Raw genomic sequence first — 16,944 nt, forward strand, 5'->3', positions numbered from 1 at the left:
CAGAAGGACAGAACTGCTAGCGACAGGAAACACCTGAATGTTAGCTGTCTTTTTTCAGGAAAATAACTAAGTGCCCTATCTATGAGTTCATACCATTATGTGAATTAAATATCCGTACACTGAGCATAGGAAAGCCGAGGTTCAGAGAAATACACCCTGGTTCTGTGGCTCTACCTCACTTTCCATTTTCTTTCATCACTAAATTAGAAGTGATCTCCCTTTCTAAGTACAGTGTCTATAATCTTTTGATGCTTTTATCTTATCTTGGAGCTGTTTTGTAAATGTGTGTTCTTCCAGTTAGACTTCAATTTCTAAGATGAGGAACTATGTATTAAACCCTTTTCTTGCTGCTTCTTTTAAATCTCTCTTACTTTGCTTGTAATAGGAGCATCATTCGTGAATAACAGTAAGGATGTAGACAAGAAATGCCATTAAAGGATTAGGATTCGGGTGCATGGTTATAGCCACACAAGTGGCTTAAACAAATGAGAGAAATGAGTCCAGAGCAGATGTGATGCCCTTTGTGGTCTTAAAGCAACCTGGGTTCCTTCTATTTTGGTCTGCCTCTATTGGTCCAAGATCACTATTCCAGCAACCATGCCCAATTTTCAGGAACCAGAAGGGAATAAAGGGAAGGAAAATAGATCTCCTATTCTTGTAAGGATATTTCCTAGAAGTTGTATATACCATTTCTGTTTACATTTCATTAGCCAAAACTTAGTACTATGGCTATGCCTCAAGACAGGAGAGGCTGAGAAATCTAGTGTTTAGTCTTCGCGTGTGCCCAGCTAAGAACTCAGTTACTGCCAGTCATGTTCCCAAGACCCATCCAACTGTGGCCGCTAGAATGTTAAAGCCTGCTGAGTCTGCAGCTATCCTTCTGAGAAGATCCCTATCCATGGGTTTTGGGTAACTTGCCCCTCTATCCTACCACCCTTCTATCCTTGCTTTGCTAAGTGTTCCCTCTTTTTTAGGGAAAAAAGCCAAGTGTGAACCCTCCCAATTCCAGTGCACGAATGGCCGATGTATTACGCTGCTGTGGAAGTGTGACGGGGACGAAGACTGTGCTGATGGCAGTGACGAAAAGAACTGTGGTGAGTGAAGAGTCTGATAGTCTCACTTGCCACCTCACTTGGACTTATGCATTCTATTGAAATGTGATGATGTTATCTTAGTTTCTACAAATAGTTTCTACTGAGATTCTGAAAGTAAAATCTACTTCGAAGAATTGCTTTGAATCGGAGTCTGAGGAATCTGTACTTCCTGGTCTAGAAGAATAGAATTGAATGTTTGACATGGGGTTATCAACTTGAATATGGAATGTTGAAGATAAAGTGGAGTTCCTTTCAAACGACAGGACCTGATTTATCTTAGATTAGGCAAACGATGTGGTATAGGAAGCTGGGGGAAGGGGGAAGGACCTGAAATAGAGGCAGACAGAAAATTGCCTAGAAGTGCCATTTTTTAAATTTATTTATTTTTCTCCAGTGGCTTTGATCACAGAAGGGAAAACAAGCCCTGAACACTATGAAATCCCCTAAAGTTTCAGGGTGTTAATTCACCCCTGGCATAGAAACTACAAGCCAGCACAGATCAAAGATCAGATAAGGATTCTTTTTGAATTTTCTGCCTACAATTGTTGCTAATTCTAAAGCATTAGGCAGGGCAGGGCGGAAGACATTCTCACCCCAAGAGAATGGGGATATACATCATACCCATTGATCAGCATCTGTCAAAAGATCATCATGAGAAATGCCTTTGTCTGCGATCATGTCAAGCCAGAACCCTTGAATACATGCTGAAGTTTGCTTTATGACCTCTTTGTTCTGTGTTGTAAAAATCCCGAAATAATGTTGTGTGTGAATATTGGTGCTAACACTGTCATTTACCTTTTAAAAGAGGTTATGTAAAAATGTCCATTAGACAAAACGGAAATGCAGAAGAAAAGTAGAAGCTAAATGCAGGTTTCATCAACTGCCGTCTTGTTATTCCCTTACCTACTTCTTCATGCATCATTACTAAAATGTTACAGAGTAAACAACGTGGCAGATACTGCCCTATGCTTGATCTCTCTGGGTAACACCACGGGTGTTTTTGTGCCAATATGCAGATCAATAGCTCTGTTGGGAGCATGGAAAGTCCATTCTATAGTCTCAGGGAAGAAACTTATCTCTAGCCTCAGGACCCAAGAATAGTTCTCCCATGCAACACTTCTCCATCATTTGCATTTTAACACTGAGATTTTAATCTACTCCACAAGGCATTGAGTTCCATGCTATTTTGGGGTTACCTAGGTAATATGGTTCTCTCACTAAATATTTCACTAGAAGATTCTCAGTCTTGTTTACTGTACTCTTGGTGTAAGTAGCAATTCTTCCTCTATTCTAAACTGTGTATTTGGCAAAATCCATTGCTTTTTCTTAAAAAATAATTATTCACTTTATGTGTTGACATCTTTTTTTTTTTTTTTTTTAACCATCTGACTGAGTAGAAACTAACTTGGGTCATTTTAGGGGTAATCTCTGGCTTTTCTTAAAATAATCTCTGCATAAATACCCCCTACTAGCCACATGGTAGGACAGTTTAGAAGAGGGAAAGAAGTAGATTTATATCTAATAGGGATCACTTGAGATGGGAAAAATTAAATCTATTCTTGGCCAGAATTTGTCTTTGCCTCTCAGGTGTGAATGGGTAGAGAAAGAAAACGGAAGCATTACTCAGGAAAACTCTGAATGCTTATATTGAGATGTTCCTTTATGAAAGCAAAATCTACATAATTATTTAAAATTTCTGAAGCCACCTCCTATTTTTCCTGTTTAACCTCTTGATGCAGAACTTGGTTGCAATTTTTGGCAGGGCTCTTTCTTTCAAGCATGTCAACTAGCATTTTTAGTCAACTTGAGCTTAGATTCCATAAGCCATGTGCTTCTATTGGTCTCATTAACTCATTCTTTTATAAAGTGTTAGGCTGAGCTGATTAATCAGTAACTTAGATACCCTAAGCATATAACTGCTAATTCTCTTCCTCTGTGACACATCTAAATTTCTATCCATCTCTCACTGTCCAGTTCAAATATCCTTTCTTCATCTTCCCAGTCTATGCTTAGAATGCAGAGAGATGAATTCTATAGCAATTTGTCTGTCCCTATTTGTCTTTTGCTCAAACACTTTATTATATAGCCAATCTTTCAAATCCTCATGACATTTTCTACTTGTTAAAATCATGCGGTCTCTTTACAAACATTTCCCTACCCCCTCTTTTGCAATCTCCAAAGAATATCACTGGTTGATATTCTAACCTTGTTGACCCTCTGGCCTCTTCCTCCATGCTCAGGAGAACATGGACCTTGGATAGCGCCTTATCCATTAACACTGGGGTTTGAGTATTTCAGTGATTTTAGAAACAGGTGTGAATCTAAGAGCTAACATGGCCTTTTTTGTTTCCTTGGCTATGTAATTTAAGGAGATGAATAACTCTTTGGGGATCATCATAATTCGTCAACCCATCTTGAGTTCTAGAGATGGACTGTAATCACTGTCTACCCTCTTTGCAGTATCTAAGGCAGAACTAGAGTGGCCCAAGGGTAAGCCCTCAACTCAGAGTTCTATCTAGCGTACACCCCTGACTTGAAGCAGTCTCTTTCAAATTTTCAGCAAGTTGTGGACTTTTAGCCGATCACAGAATACTTGTTTAAGAGGAATGTTTGAAAACGGAAATTCAGGTAGAAAGTATTGGCACACAGGCAAGGAAGAAAATAGTCTTGAGAAGAACAAGCCTAGGGTGTCCTGTTGGCTACATTACCGAGACTCTTCCTACTCTGTGACTCCTTCAGGAGTAAGATGACCAAGCTGCCTGGTTTGCTTAGGACAGTCCTGGTTTATGCTTATCTTCCTGGTATAATTAACAGTGTACCCTTTCTAGAGAGACTGTCCCAATTCAGACAACAAATTGCATGGTGTGACCCTAAGTATAGGGGACCAGGCCTGCCCTAGAAAGAATTAGTAGTAGAATTGATATGTTACTTTAGGCTATTTTTACACTGAAAGTCATTAAAGCTGCCAGTGCTAATATCCATACTGACTGCTTCTAACCCGTGGCTGGAAGGACTAAAATCTCCTTTCCCTTGAATTCTAAATATGACCTCTCTTGTTATACTTGCTTTTAAGTTTTCTCCCTTTCCTACTGGCTGAATTCCTTTGCTTCAGGAGACAAATAGGGGTCACAGTGTTCAGTCCTGGGCCTTGGCCTTCTATCTCTACACTAAATGCCTGTGTTGTTAAGAGATGCCCAAGAATAGTGTCTTAGTTCGGACTTCTGTAACAAAAATACCATAGACTGGGTGACTTAAACAGAACCTTATTTGTCACATTACAGAGGCTGGAAAGTTCAAGGTCAAGGTGCTAGCAAAATCTGATGACTGGTGAGGGCTCTCTTCCTAGCTGTCTTCTCATTGCATCCTCACATGATGGAAAACAGAAAGAAAGCAAACCCTCTTGTTTCTTTTATAAGGGTGTGAATCCCATTCACGAAGTCTCCACCCTCATGACCTAATTACCTCCCGAAGACCCCACCTCCTAATACCATCACTTTGGGGGTGAGGATTTCAACATATGAATTTGGGGGAGACACAAACATTGAGTCCATAACAAGCAGTTCTGCTGTCATCCAGTCACAGGATAGAACATTTGGCTGTTAAACTTATGAAGTACTTGAGTGACTTAGAAGAAATGCATGAAAAGAATGAAAGTATTACTTAATCTCAACATTATAAAACAAGCAAGAAGTTAATTAGAAGGTATCCCTGGGTCATAAGACAATGAGCAGCCTTTGTCTTGCCATGACTTCAGTATCCTCCAAGTCTCCCAAATGAGCACCTTCCTTCTCTGAAAAAAAGAAAGATTTTTGAAAAGCAATTCCCCCAGATGTTGGCAGTTGAATGTTCTGGAAAACATACCAAAAAGAAGTTTTAGCCCTGATGAGATGATAGGGCTCTCCAGTAAGTGACGTAACTTTAACCCTATAAATCAACCTGTGCAGTAAGGAAGACGTGTGCTGAGTCTGACTTCGTGTGCAACAATGGCCAGTGTGTCCCCAACCGATGGCAGTGTGATGGCGATCCTGACTGTGAAGATGGTTCTGACGAAAGCCCAGAACAGTGCCGTGAGTGCCATGCGCTTTGCACTGGAGCTTCTCCAAGCCATTCTGTGTCTCATAGTTCTAAGCATTGCTTAATCTACTGCATACTCGGTATTTGTTTCCTTCTGCCTGCCTTAAAGTTTAGGCCAGTTGACTCCAAGGTTAGTCACGTTCTTAACAGCTGATCATTTTCCTTTAAAGAATGTTCTCCATGGTCTAACAAGACTGACATTCTCTTGGGTAGCTTCACTATGAATACTTAAGACTACAGCCAACAGGTTTGATTAAGAACTCCTTGACTAGGTGCACAGATTTCAAATGTTTGGTGATAATGACTCTGAGCAGATGGTACTCTGGTCCTGGAAGCTAAGTCAAGATCAGAGGGTTTCCCATGGGCTAATTATAAGCTTTTAGATGCATGGATTCTCATATTATGAAAAAAGCTATTACTGAAGGGGGAAGGTCATTAGCAATAGGGTGATATAGTGATTTTTAGCAAACATGTGAACTACATTTTCTAAAGCATGGATCTTACAGGCATCTTGTTCTTAAATAAGAGAAACTTTATAGGTATGCAAATGTTTATCTGTGTCCTTAGGCCAATATTCAGAAAAAAAGTCTATGAGATCATAGAGGGTGATGGTTTGGGGTCACATAAATTGGAATCATTTGAATGGCAAGGTGAAGGAAGTCTTGGAATTCATTTTGAAGCAGTAGAGGCCTGCTGAAACACTAAAAGAGGAGGACTAACACCAACAAAGTTTAGGTCTGGAATATGATTATAAAAGAAAATCAAGCATAAAGGAAGATAAGGGTGTTACTTTCAATTTTCTAGGCAAAAAGTGAGGGGAGTAATTATAATATTGGTCAAGGCAGGTGAGTTAAACACCTGTGAGTTAAAGGCAGGTTCTATAAAGATTCAGCCCCAAGTTTTAGTGGCAGATGACCTGTAAAGTCGAGATTTAGGGCATGTCTCTGCTTTGCAAGATGTAAATGTAGAGGAGGTTGTGAGCAAGGCCTATAGAGGAATCTAGGCAATGGAAGATTTCATAGGTGGCAAACCACATGGCCTTTAATGAAGTTGGGATTAGGTGACAATATGTGGGTGTGTCCAATTGATATCTAACAGATAAATAATAGTCTAGGAGCAGGCCAGCCAATAAATTTCACCATGCCAAGTAAAACAAAAGCCAGAACTGAGTACGCCATGGAACCTTGAAGGAGTGACACGGTCAAGGCTCTCAGGAGCACTGCCAGGTAGCAAAGGTTGGCATGGCTTCTTAAGGAATGGAGCTGGTGAAGGACTCCCTTTACCAGCATGCCACGTTGCTTAGTTACAGGTGTCCCCGCTGCCAGGCAGCGCAGGAGCAGCAGCTTTGCACTGATCAGTTTTGAGGCTCTTTTGAGATTGTATATCATCAACAGATATGAGAACATGCCGCATAAATGAAATCAGCTGTGGCGCCCACTCTACTCAGTGCATCCCAGTGTCCTGGAGATGTGATGGTGAAAATGATTGTGACAGTGGAGAAGATGAAGAAAACTGTGGTAAGAAGATCAGTGTTGAGTGGCGTAACCCAAAGACCCTTTCCCTCAAAGAGGGGTGGGCAGGGGAAGCTGACTTAAGCGTGAAGATGCGATTCTATTGACTCGCTTTTCAGTAACTTCACTGTCTGCTTGATCACTTCTCCTTCATAACTGCCTAACACTCTGAAGGATGTTCACGTGGTAATTGACCATTGCTTGGTGTTTCTTTTAGGCAAATAGAAATAAGAAGGTAAGTCAGTCAAGGCACTTATATTTAGAGTTAGCTCAGTAAAGCAACATCATGTGGGCTTTTGTCTGTTGTGATAGTAATTCATGGGCCTTCCTCACTTTGGCTCAGTAAAACTAGAAGGTGATTAGGGCTGGCAAACACATTCATAGGTCTCAGCTAGACTGGCTTATTGGAACAAATTACTTGAGTATCACACATGCATTTCTTAGCTTGCAAACTAGATTCTATTGTAACTAAAAGTTTTCAAAAGTCAACAGAAATCTGAATTAACATGTTGCTCATAGATACCCAAAGAAAAGTCTACCCAATTGGTGGTACCTTTGTCACCTGTTATAGTTCCTGTCTCTGAAAGCTCACTCTGTTTCCTATTCTTTCATGTTTCTATTCTTGGAAAACCTATAATAAAATGCTACATGTTAAAGGTGAGGCCCTGGGAAAATCTGTAGGTTGAACAAACATTGCTTGGAATGCTCTTTCAAGCTACCGCTGTTTTTATAGGGCCTTTAAAACCCACAGCTCCCAAATCTGACAAGGATACTATTCCTGATACAGCAGTATACAAGGGAGCTCAGGGCACTCACAGTTGAGACATGAACAAGCTTGTGTAGAAGTCACCTCCTGAGGTCAATACCACTGCACCTAGTCCAATGAGTCTTAGTGTTCAATCCTAGAATTGAGCTTTATGTACTGGAAATCCCTGGAGCTGCCAAGTGTTTCCCTCATAAATCTCAACTTTGCTTCCCAAGAGAGTGGTGGTCTCCATTCTAATCACCACCAAATTGTGACCTTAATATGTTTGGCAGGAATTTAAGTCAAAGTAAAAACTGGCTAGTATGACTAGCTTATCATTATTAGCATTCCTGGTTGCTAGATCATGATAATAGCCCTAGCAGTGACTCTTTAGAAATTGAAAGTATTTAAGACTTGTTATTCCTGATCTTCATTTAAAGGACCAAAAGAGAAGGAACCAAGTACAGTAGTATAAGGTTCACTTCTTTTTGGTGATAGTGGCTTACTACTTTTTGTATTATGTTGCCTATGTATGTAATTCATGATATTCTCAGCTAGTGATGCAATCTGCCCTGGCAAGCAGTCTGTTGATTTAGGAGTAAATCAGTCTCTTCTTTACAAAATGAAATCCTTTGTTAAAGTTTTAAGTTATTGATCACCATCCCTTTAAGAGTCAATTGTGGTTCTCATCTCAAATTAATTTCTAGTCTTCAACTATTTTCTTGGTCCTTTATTTCTGTTCTTAACTTATTTGTAGTGTGCCTGCATTTTTTACACGGTGAGACTGTTTCCTAATATCCTAGTAACTTGTTCTTGATATAACTCCACTTTAGCTTTTAAGGTAAGCTAGGATTCGTGGTCAAAGATCACTATATTAGATTTTGGGACGAGAGTCTTGAAAAGACCACCATGATGCACTTTCAGTGGGACATCCTCTCTCTCACTAGGCAACATAACGTGTAGCTCTGATGAATTCACATGCTCCAGTGGCCGCTGCATCTCCAAGAACTTTGTATGCAATGGCCAGGATGACTGTAATGATGGCAGTGACGAGCTCGACTGTGCCCCACCGACCTGCGGTGCCCATGAGTTCCAGTGCAGCACCTCCTCATGCATCCCCATCAGCTGGGTATGTGACGATGATGCAGACTGTTCAGACCAGTCGGATGAGTCCCTTGAGCAGTGTGGCCGCCAGCCAGTGATACACACCAAGTGCCCAGCCAGCGAGATCCAGTGTGGCTCTGGCGAGTGCATCCACAAGAAGTGGCGATGTGATGGGGACCCTGACTGCAAGGACGGCAGTGACGAGGTCAACTGTCGTAAGTAGCTTTCTTATCAGCATGGACATTCAGTGCCCTTCCATGTAGCAGCTGGGACAACATGGCTGGCTTCATTCCAGGGTGTTCCCTCCTTCTGTAGCTTCTCGAACCTGCCGACCTGACCAATTTGAATGTGAGGATGGCAGTTGTATCCACGGCAGCAGGCAGTGTAATGGGATCCGAGACTGTGTCGACGGCTCTGACGAAGTCAACTGCAAAAATGGTGAGGGTCTCTTCTTGGTGGTTAGGCAGGGGATTGCTCTGATCAGACCCATGAATGAAATTTCTCTTCTGTGTTTCTCTTTGTAGTCAATCAGTGCTTGGGCCCTGGAAAATTCAAGTGCAGAAGTGGGGAATGCATAGATATCAACAAAGTATGTAACCAGGAGCAGGACTGCAGGGACTGGAGTGACGAGCCCCTGAAAGAATGTCGTAAGTGAAAGGGTTGCTTGAGGACGGAGGTGGAAGTTTAAATCGATCCAGCATACTGCTGCTTTGACCCTGCATGGTGCCTGGTTAAACTTCTAATGAACTAAAATTCAATTGTTATGCTTAAGAGTAAAATTTTATGACTTAAAAGCCCAGACAGCAACAAACTAGCTCAAAGTTTAACCTCCTTAAAGATAACTGATCAGCAATAGAGAAACTTGACTACATAGTACTTAACCAACTGGTACCTTACCAAGGATATTGGCAATGCACCTTGAGATGCATACCTATAAAACAAATGATTAGGTCTTAGGCAAATCATGGGTTAGACAGGCTAACTAGGTAAGTTATCACAAATAGCCTGTATTTTAAATGTGAATAAGACAAAGATCAGTTGAAAACATGTTGTCAAGTGGCTTTCCTACATTTTTATTCCAGATGTAAATGAATGCTTGGTAAATAATGGTGGATGTTCCCATATCTGCAAAGACCTAGTAATAGGCTACGAATGTGACTGTGCAGCTGGGTTTGAACTGATAGACAGGAAGACCTGTGGAGGTGAGTCAAAGAGGAGAACCTGGAGGTGATAGGAAAAGGACAGTATATATCTAGTAAGGTGTAAGAACAGCAAGACTAATTCTAATTTCCCTCCTAGATATTGATGAATGCCAAAATCCAGGAATCTGCAGTCAAATTTGTATCAACTTAAAAGGCGGTTACAAGTGTGAATGTAGTCGTGGCTATCAAATGGATCTTGCCACTGGTGTGTGCAAGGCAGTAGGTAAATGGACTCGGACTGTTGTTGCTCTGGTACCTTTATGAGTAAGTGCTTATAAAAGGTACAGCCAGTGACTACGATAGTCAAACTAAGTATGAAATTACATAGTACTTGAAAGCAATGCTACTAAACTCACAGTGCACTATTCTAGGTTATATAGCAGATTATTTCCCCAGTTAGCTGTCTTGGTCATTTCTTTTGCACATGATACCATGAATACCTCCAGGTTTGCTTGCTTTCTGCTTCTGAAATTTGAGTACAATTCAAATAAGTAACTTACTCATCTGCTGCCCCTATCGTCAGATGCTGTAACTACATGACTGCCTTCCTTAACAGTGGGAAGCAATTTCAGGGCCCAGGGCAGGAATTCCAGGACAGGTACCACTGAGGTGTTCAGCAGTACCTTGACACTTTCAGTGCTCCTCTGTTGGAAGGGGGTGACTTAGGAAGGATCTTGCCTTCTTGCAGCAAAACTAAGTAACTTGACTCCTGTCTTACAGGCAAAGAACCGAGTCTCATCTTCACTAATCGAAGAGACATCAGGAGGATTGGCTTAGAGAGGAAAGAGTATATCCAACTAGTTGAGCAGCTGAGAAACACTGTGGCTCTCGATGCTGACATTGCTGCTCAGAAACTGTTCTGGGCTGATCTCAGCCAAAAGGCCATCTTCAGGTAACTTCCAGTTCCATTCTTGGTGTCTTGACATGAGTCATTGTCACATGGCCTGTAGGAAGGTTTGGAGGAGTTTCTCTTGCCTCTAGCTCCAATCTAGCATCAAATTACCTGGGAATATTAAATCTAACACTGCTTCTTTAACTATTAAATTACTATCAGTTCCTAATTAGAAACTGAGAGGAAAAAAGCAGCACAAATTGTTTTCCCTCTGCCCTCATACCATAATCAGCACAGGTGACTTCTGTGACCAAATGTGTGAGGGTTTTTCTGCACCAGCAAGCAAGCAATCAATTCTGTAGCAGTCACAAGCTGAGTGTCCTCTAATGCAATTCAATTCTGACCCTGTCTGCCTGGAGGTAGCCTCAGACCCCATTGATTGAGGGCCCACTTCCCTAAGACTGCCCCCACTTCAGACACCAGTCACAAATCTGGGCCTCCAGAACGTCTGGCTTCCAGTAGGAGTTCCCATGACCCCTTCTTTAGGTCCAATTAATTTGCTAGAGCAGCTCGCAGGACTCAGGGAAACACATTTTTTTTGCATATTTACATTTACCAGTTTATTATAAAATATATTACAAAGTTTATCATGAAAGATATTACAAAGGGCACAGATGAAGAGATGCACAGGGCGAGGTATGGAGAAAGAGGAGCAGAGCTTCCATGCCCTCCCCAAGGGCGCCACCCTCCAGGAACCTCTACGTGGTCAGCTATCTGGAAGCTCTCTGAACCCAGTTCTTTTATGATTTTATGGAGTCTTCATTACAGAGGCATGATTGACTAAATCATTGGCCTTTGGTGACTAACTCAACCTTCAGCTCCTCTCCCCTCCTTTGAGATTGGGGGATGGGGCTGAAAGTCCCAATCCTCTAATTCTGCCTCGGTTTTTCCAGTGACCAGCCCCCATCCTGAAGCTACCTAGGGCCTGCTGGCCATCAGTCAACTCATTAGCATACAAAAAGATATCACGTTGGAGTTTCTGAGGATTTTAGGAGTTGCATGCCAGAAAACAGGGACAAACACCAAATAGATATTTCATGTCACAGAGACTATCAGTTGTCTATAAAGTAAAAGATGGCTACAGCTGTAAGACTGTATCAGATGACATCTTAATTTCACTTATTTTCTCTCCTTTCTCCACAGTTAATTGAGAACTTTTTGTTGTTACTACCAATAGAAATGGTAGTGGCAGCCTTTACTGAATGGGAACTATAGAAACTCAGGCGATGGTTACTGAAACAAGTAGCTTCACTTAGAGTTTTGTTGTTCTACACAGAATACACATCAGCAACTAAGAACCTACAGTATTATTAATTTAGCATCACTAAGCAGCATGGTTAAGTAATTTGAGTGGTGAGCTATGATGTTACTAGAGTTCTTTCTGAACAAAGGTGTTGACCATTTCGTAAGCAGAAAGTCCATTCTCCAAGTTCTAATGGTGTCAAACTCTTAAATTTCTTGTGGCCTATTCTGTTTCAGTGCCTCAATTGATGACAAGGTTGGTAGACATGTTAAAATGATCGACAATGTCTATAATCCTGCAGCCATTGCTGTTGATTGGGTGTACAAGACCATCTACTGGACTGATGCGGCTTCTAAGACTATTTCAGTAGCTACCCTAGACGGAACCAAGAGGAAGTTCCTGTTTAACTCAGACTTGCGAGAGCCTGCCTCCATAGCTGTGGACCCGTTGTCTGGGTTTGTATTCTGTTTTCCATCACATAGCCTTTTGGATGCTATCTGTGTAGCTTCCCTCATACCTGAATTGGTACTAAAATCCCAAGATTTACCAGCCCTCCACAGAAAAGAATTATCTGATTAAAGATGTCAGTGGTGCCACGGCTGAGCAACCTTGGGGGATGGCCTTATATATGTGACAGGTCCTCCCGGTGGCCAACTGCTGGTTGACATTACTGAAACATTTCTGATTTGATGTACACCAAAATCTATATCCACACCTTTATACCTACCCAGCTTCTACACAAGTGATTTTTAAATTTTTCTTTGAACACTTTGCTTAGTTAGCACTGGTTGATCAAACCTAAATACTAGCATGAATTGCAGGGATTTTGGTAAACATATTGCTTTGAGGCTTTCATCTGAAAGTGCAGGTTGTCTGAAAGTCCAATTGAAATAAAAAGATCTTTTAGAAACTGAGGGGTTGCCGATAAGTAACATAGAAAGGCAGTGTAGGAAGTTGACCAAGTGACCAAGGCTGTAGCAACCACAACTGACCTCCATGAAGCTTCATTAGAACATAATCAACCAGCCCTTCCTGTAAAACTTAAAGAATATTCATCTTTCACAACTCTGAAAGAATTGGCCTTTTAAAAAGAAAATACATAATCTTGTGACTTTGAGTTGAAATTTAAATGTCAGACTGATATAGATAAATACAGTTAATAATGAGCTTGTAGATTCTTAGTGTTAAATTTTATTTACCCAGAACATAATTTAGCCCCTCAAGTGTTACTATTTATCTCTAGAGAATCAATCCCTAGAGTTTTCTGTTCAATCTTTAAACTTTTGTTTTAAGCTACAACTTTATACCTTCTAAACCACTGAGGCTTATTTCTAATTTAACTCTTCCCAGCTTTGTTTACTGGTCAGACTGGGGTGAACCAGCTAAAATAGAGAAAGCAGGAATGAATGGATTTGATAGACGCCCACTGGTGACAGTTGACATCCAATGGCCTAATGGAATTACACTTGGTATGTATTTCCTTTTTTCCTAGACCAACAATTCATCTGTCTTCATAGCATTTTAACTTAACTCCATGGTTAATTCTGGATTACTGCAAATGTCTCTTCTGGCTCCTTCTATAGCAAGAATTTTGGATGAGTAACTGAACAATGCAAGCGGAATGGTGGACTTGCCAAATTACATGTTCCGTAATTACTAGCTTGTTGTCCATTTGGGCCTGATATATGACACAAATTCAGTGAACTTGGGTGTTGGAGACTCTCATCCTAAATACTCCTGCCACAGGCGCCTTAGGATTTCCTGAATTGCAGGCTTATAACAGTTTTCTTCTGGCTTATCAGGGGAGAACAACAAAATACTAGTTCCTCTCAATACTTTCTATAATGTGAGTAAAATTTCTTAAGTCAGTTACTTTAAGAATCTTAGTCCCCAATAACAAAAGTGGGCACAGATTCTGCATGCTGCCTCACAAGGTTTGTGGGACCACTGTTAAGATCTCCTGCTAGAAAAGGAAATACAAAAGTAGAATATTGGATTCCTTAGATATTTTAAATGAAAGCCAGAACAGTAATGGCTGATCATACGATGTCAATTCTTTTCCTACCAGACCTTATAAAGAGCCGCCTCTATTGGCTTGATTCTAAGTTGCACATGTTATCCAGTGTGGACTTGAATGGCCAAGATCGTAGGATAGTACTAAAGTCTCTGGAGTTCCTAGCTCATCCTCTTGCACTAACAATCTTCGAGGTAAGACACATGTCTCGCATCTAAGTGTATACTTGGAGTTATTATAGCAGTTTGGGGAGAAAGAACTGTCATGGAAGAAGGAGGGAATAGCAGAGAAGCATGACCTGAGAAACTGCTCTCACTTCAAACCTGATACAAATTAGACACTAATTCCTCAAAGTGCTTCAAGGAATCTGAACTTTCTTCTCTTACTGTTTCACATCTAACGTCCCAGATCAGCATTCAATAACCTTGGTTCATTAAATGGCCAGTAAATATGATGACCTTTGATATTGACTTGTGTTAATCTTCGTGTACATCTTAATCAGGGGGTTCTGTTTTAGGATCGTGTCTACTGGATAGATGGGGAAAATGAAGCAGTCTATGGTGCCAATAAATTCACTGGATCGGAGCTGGCCACCCTAGTTAACAACCTTAATGATGCCCAAGACATCATTATCTATCATGAGCTCGTACAGCCATCAGGTAACATGGAGAAGCACGGTACTTAATAAACACTTTAAGGGCAGCAGCATGCCACGGAACCTACTGGGTGTCAGTAGCTCTTGAGCAGCTCAACTTTCTTTAAAATGGAACTTTTTCCCTCCTGTATAGTACCTTAAACACTTCACACTGGTGTTTGGTACCTTTTAGTTCTGGCGTCTTAGTGAAATGGCTTCAGAACTAAAGCTCCTGTCTTCCCTCTTGTCTTCCCTCCTGCCAGAGCTTTTATTTCTATTTCTTCCATTTCACCTTGGCCTTCAGTCCCTCTTGCTAAGACCATTGCTATAGCCTCCAAAGTAGCTTTTGTGCCACAGACTTTCTCTACTATTAGTTTGCTAGGGATGCCATAGCAAAGTACCACAAATTGGGTGCCTTAAACAACAGAAATTTACTGTCTCACAGTTCTGGAGGCTAAACATCCAAAATCAAGCTGTTGGCAGGGTTGGTTCCTTCCAAGGGCTATGAGGGAAGGATCTGTTCCAGGGTGCCCTCTTTGGCTTGCAGATGGCCCCCTTCTCCCTGTGTCTATTCACATCATCTCTGTACGTGCTTGTGTCCAAATTTCCTCCTCTTATAAGGACACCGGTCATTGGATTAGGGTCCACCCTAATGACCTCATTTTAACTTGGTTACCTCTGTGAAGACCCTATCTCCAAATAAGGTCATATTGTGAAATACTGGGGCTTAGTACTTCAACATATGAATTTTGGAGATGAACACAATTCGACTCGTACCATTTACCCTCCCCCTGTGACACATCTTGTACAGGACTGTGTAGAACCTCAAATATATCTGGTCATATTGTCTTCTGTTCAAAGCACTTGACTGGCTCTATCTAAATGAAACCCTCAGACCTCCCTATAGCTGAGTTCCCTTCCACTTTTGGGGGACAAGACAAGACAAAACCAAAAGAACATGCTTGGTCTCCTCTTGTGAGCCTCCACTTTAAGCCTTCGGCCAGTGGTGAGAACCAGTCTTGGTCCTTCACCTTCCTTCCTCACCTCCTCCCATGGCATCCATCTGGTGAAGACTTAACTCCTATATTCTCCCTCCGAGAAGAGTCTTTGAATCCGGTATCCTTAGAGCATGCTGCCTGCACTTATTCTTTATTGATATTGATACTTATTCTTCATTGATATTTGTCTCACTTGGAGGTTTGACAGAGTAGACAGGTTTAAGCTCCTTGGAGACAAAGAATCAAATCTTCACCATCTACAACAAGGCTTTTTATAGTAGGCATCCCTCTTTTAAAGAACTTTTTTTTTTTTCTGATTAGGTAAGAATTGGTGTGAAGAAGACATGGAGAACGGAGGATGTGAATACCTTTGTCTGCCAGCACCACAGATTAATGATCACTCTCCAAAATATACCTGTTCCTGTCCCAATGGGTACAATCTACAGGACAATGGCCGAGAGTGCCAAAGTAAGGCTTTTTGCATTTCAGCCACAAGCAGGATAGACATACAACAGGCAATGTGATAAGACACTAGCTATAAAAACTAGACTGGATTTTAAGAATTCTGTTTTAACCATCTCTTGGAATAGATTTGAGAACATATCTGCTACTGTTGCTTGCCAGGTATTCACGTCATTACCTCAGAGCTGATTTTTAATCTATTTCAACATTAGATGAGTTATAGGTGACTAAAATGTTAATGTATTTCATACTGATTTGTACCAATTACTCCCATAACAGCACTGAGCTAGCCAACTTGCAGGTAATTAAATAAAGTCTTAACATTTTCCTCCAAAGAGGGAGGACTCTGATTTTGCTTAAGGATGGCCATAGTTAAAGGAAACCTCATTGCCTCCATGGATGACACTAGCTTAAAGTCACATTTTAACCAAATTTGCATTTTAGTCTTCTGTTCTTAGCATTTGATTAAGTGGCAAATTAAACTCACTTATTGTGATCAGGAACTTATATGGTGAGGTTTTTATTAGCTGAATTCTGGGCCACAACAGTTGCAAGACAATCTGGTATACCAGAGTAATTTGAGAACAGTTCTTGTAACTTCCAGGAGCCTGGAATATTGTTTAGAGGGGTCATTAAGTGTGGTTGTGAATCATTTTAAATTGTCAAATTCAAAATGCTGACTGTTCTTCCCAAAGTTTTATGTATCTCTGTTTTTGCATGAAGACTGCTGTTTCTCTCAATTTTGATACGACTGTACAACTTAGTTCAGCAGTGTTTCGTCTATGTCACTTGGTGTTAAAATAACCTTTCACATGGCTTGTCTGGACTAAACAGCTAGCCACTCTAGAACCTTGGCATTAACCAGGTTCTTGGTTTTTATAATTCAGGTACTGCAACTACTGTGACTTACAGTGAGACAAAAGATACCATCACAACAGAAATTTCACCAACTAGTGGACTAGTTCCTGGAG

General features: G+C 41.0%; 1 protein-coding gene across 4 annotated transcripts in view; it reads left to right on the forward strand.

Annotated features, from left to right (window-relative positions):
• The window catches only part of VLDLR (very low density lipoprotein receptor), a 36,091-nt gene that overhangs the window by 11,248 nt on the left and 7,899 nt on the right, over window positions 1–16,944 (forward strand). For 3 of the 4 annotated variants that reach the window (XM_063080336.1, XM_063080334.1, XM_063080335.1), the window contains 15 exons: window positions 975–1,094; window positions 5,039–5,161; window positions 6,563–6,685; window positions 8,372–8,743; window positions 8,844–8,966; window positions 9,053–9,175; window positions 9,611–9,730; window positions 9,828–9,953; window positions 10,451–10,622; window positions 12,102–12,320; window positions 13,216–13,334; window positions 13,934–14,073; window positions 14,397–14,538; window positions 15,833–15,979; window positions 16,861–16,944. In XM_063080336.1, the coding sequence (XP_062936406.1) occupies window positions 975–1,094; window positions 5,039–5,161; window positions 6,563–6,685; window positions 8,372–8,743; window positions 8,844–8,966; window positions 9,053–9,175; window positions 9,611–9,730; window positions 9,828–9,953; window positions 10,451–10,622; window positions 12,102–12,320; window positions 13,216–13,334; window positions 13,934–14,073; window positions 14,397–14,538; window positions 15,833–15,979; window positions 16,861–16,944 (2,253 nt within the window). The remainder of the gene's footprint in view (window positions 1–974; window positions 1,095–5,038; window positions 5,162–6,562; window positions 6,686–8,371; window positions 8,744–8,843; window positions 8,967–9,052; window positions 9,176–9,610; window positions 9,731–9,827; window positions 9,954–10,450; window positions 10,623–12,101; window positions 12,321–13,215; window positions 13,335–13,933; window positions 14,074–14,396; window positions 14,539–15,832; window positions 15,980–16,860) is intronic. The other variant, XM_063080337.1, reaches the window with a different exon arrangement.

The sequence above is a fragment of the Cynocephalus volans genome, chromosome 16 (assembly GCF_027409185.1).
Source record: "Cynocephalus volans isolate mCynVol1 chromosome 16, mCynVol1.pri, whole genome shotgun sequence".
In the NCBI taxonomy this organism is placed as follows: Eukaryota; Metazoa; Chordata; class Mammalia; order Dermoptera; family Cynocephalidae; genus Cynocephalus; species Cynocephalus volans.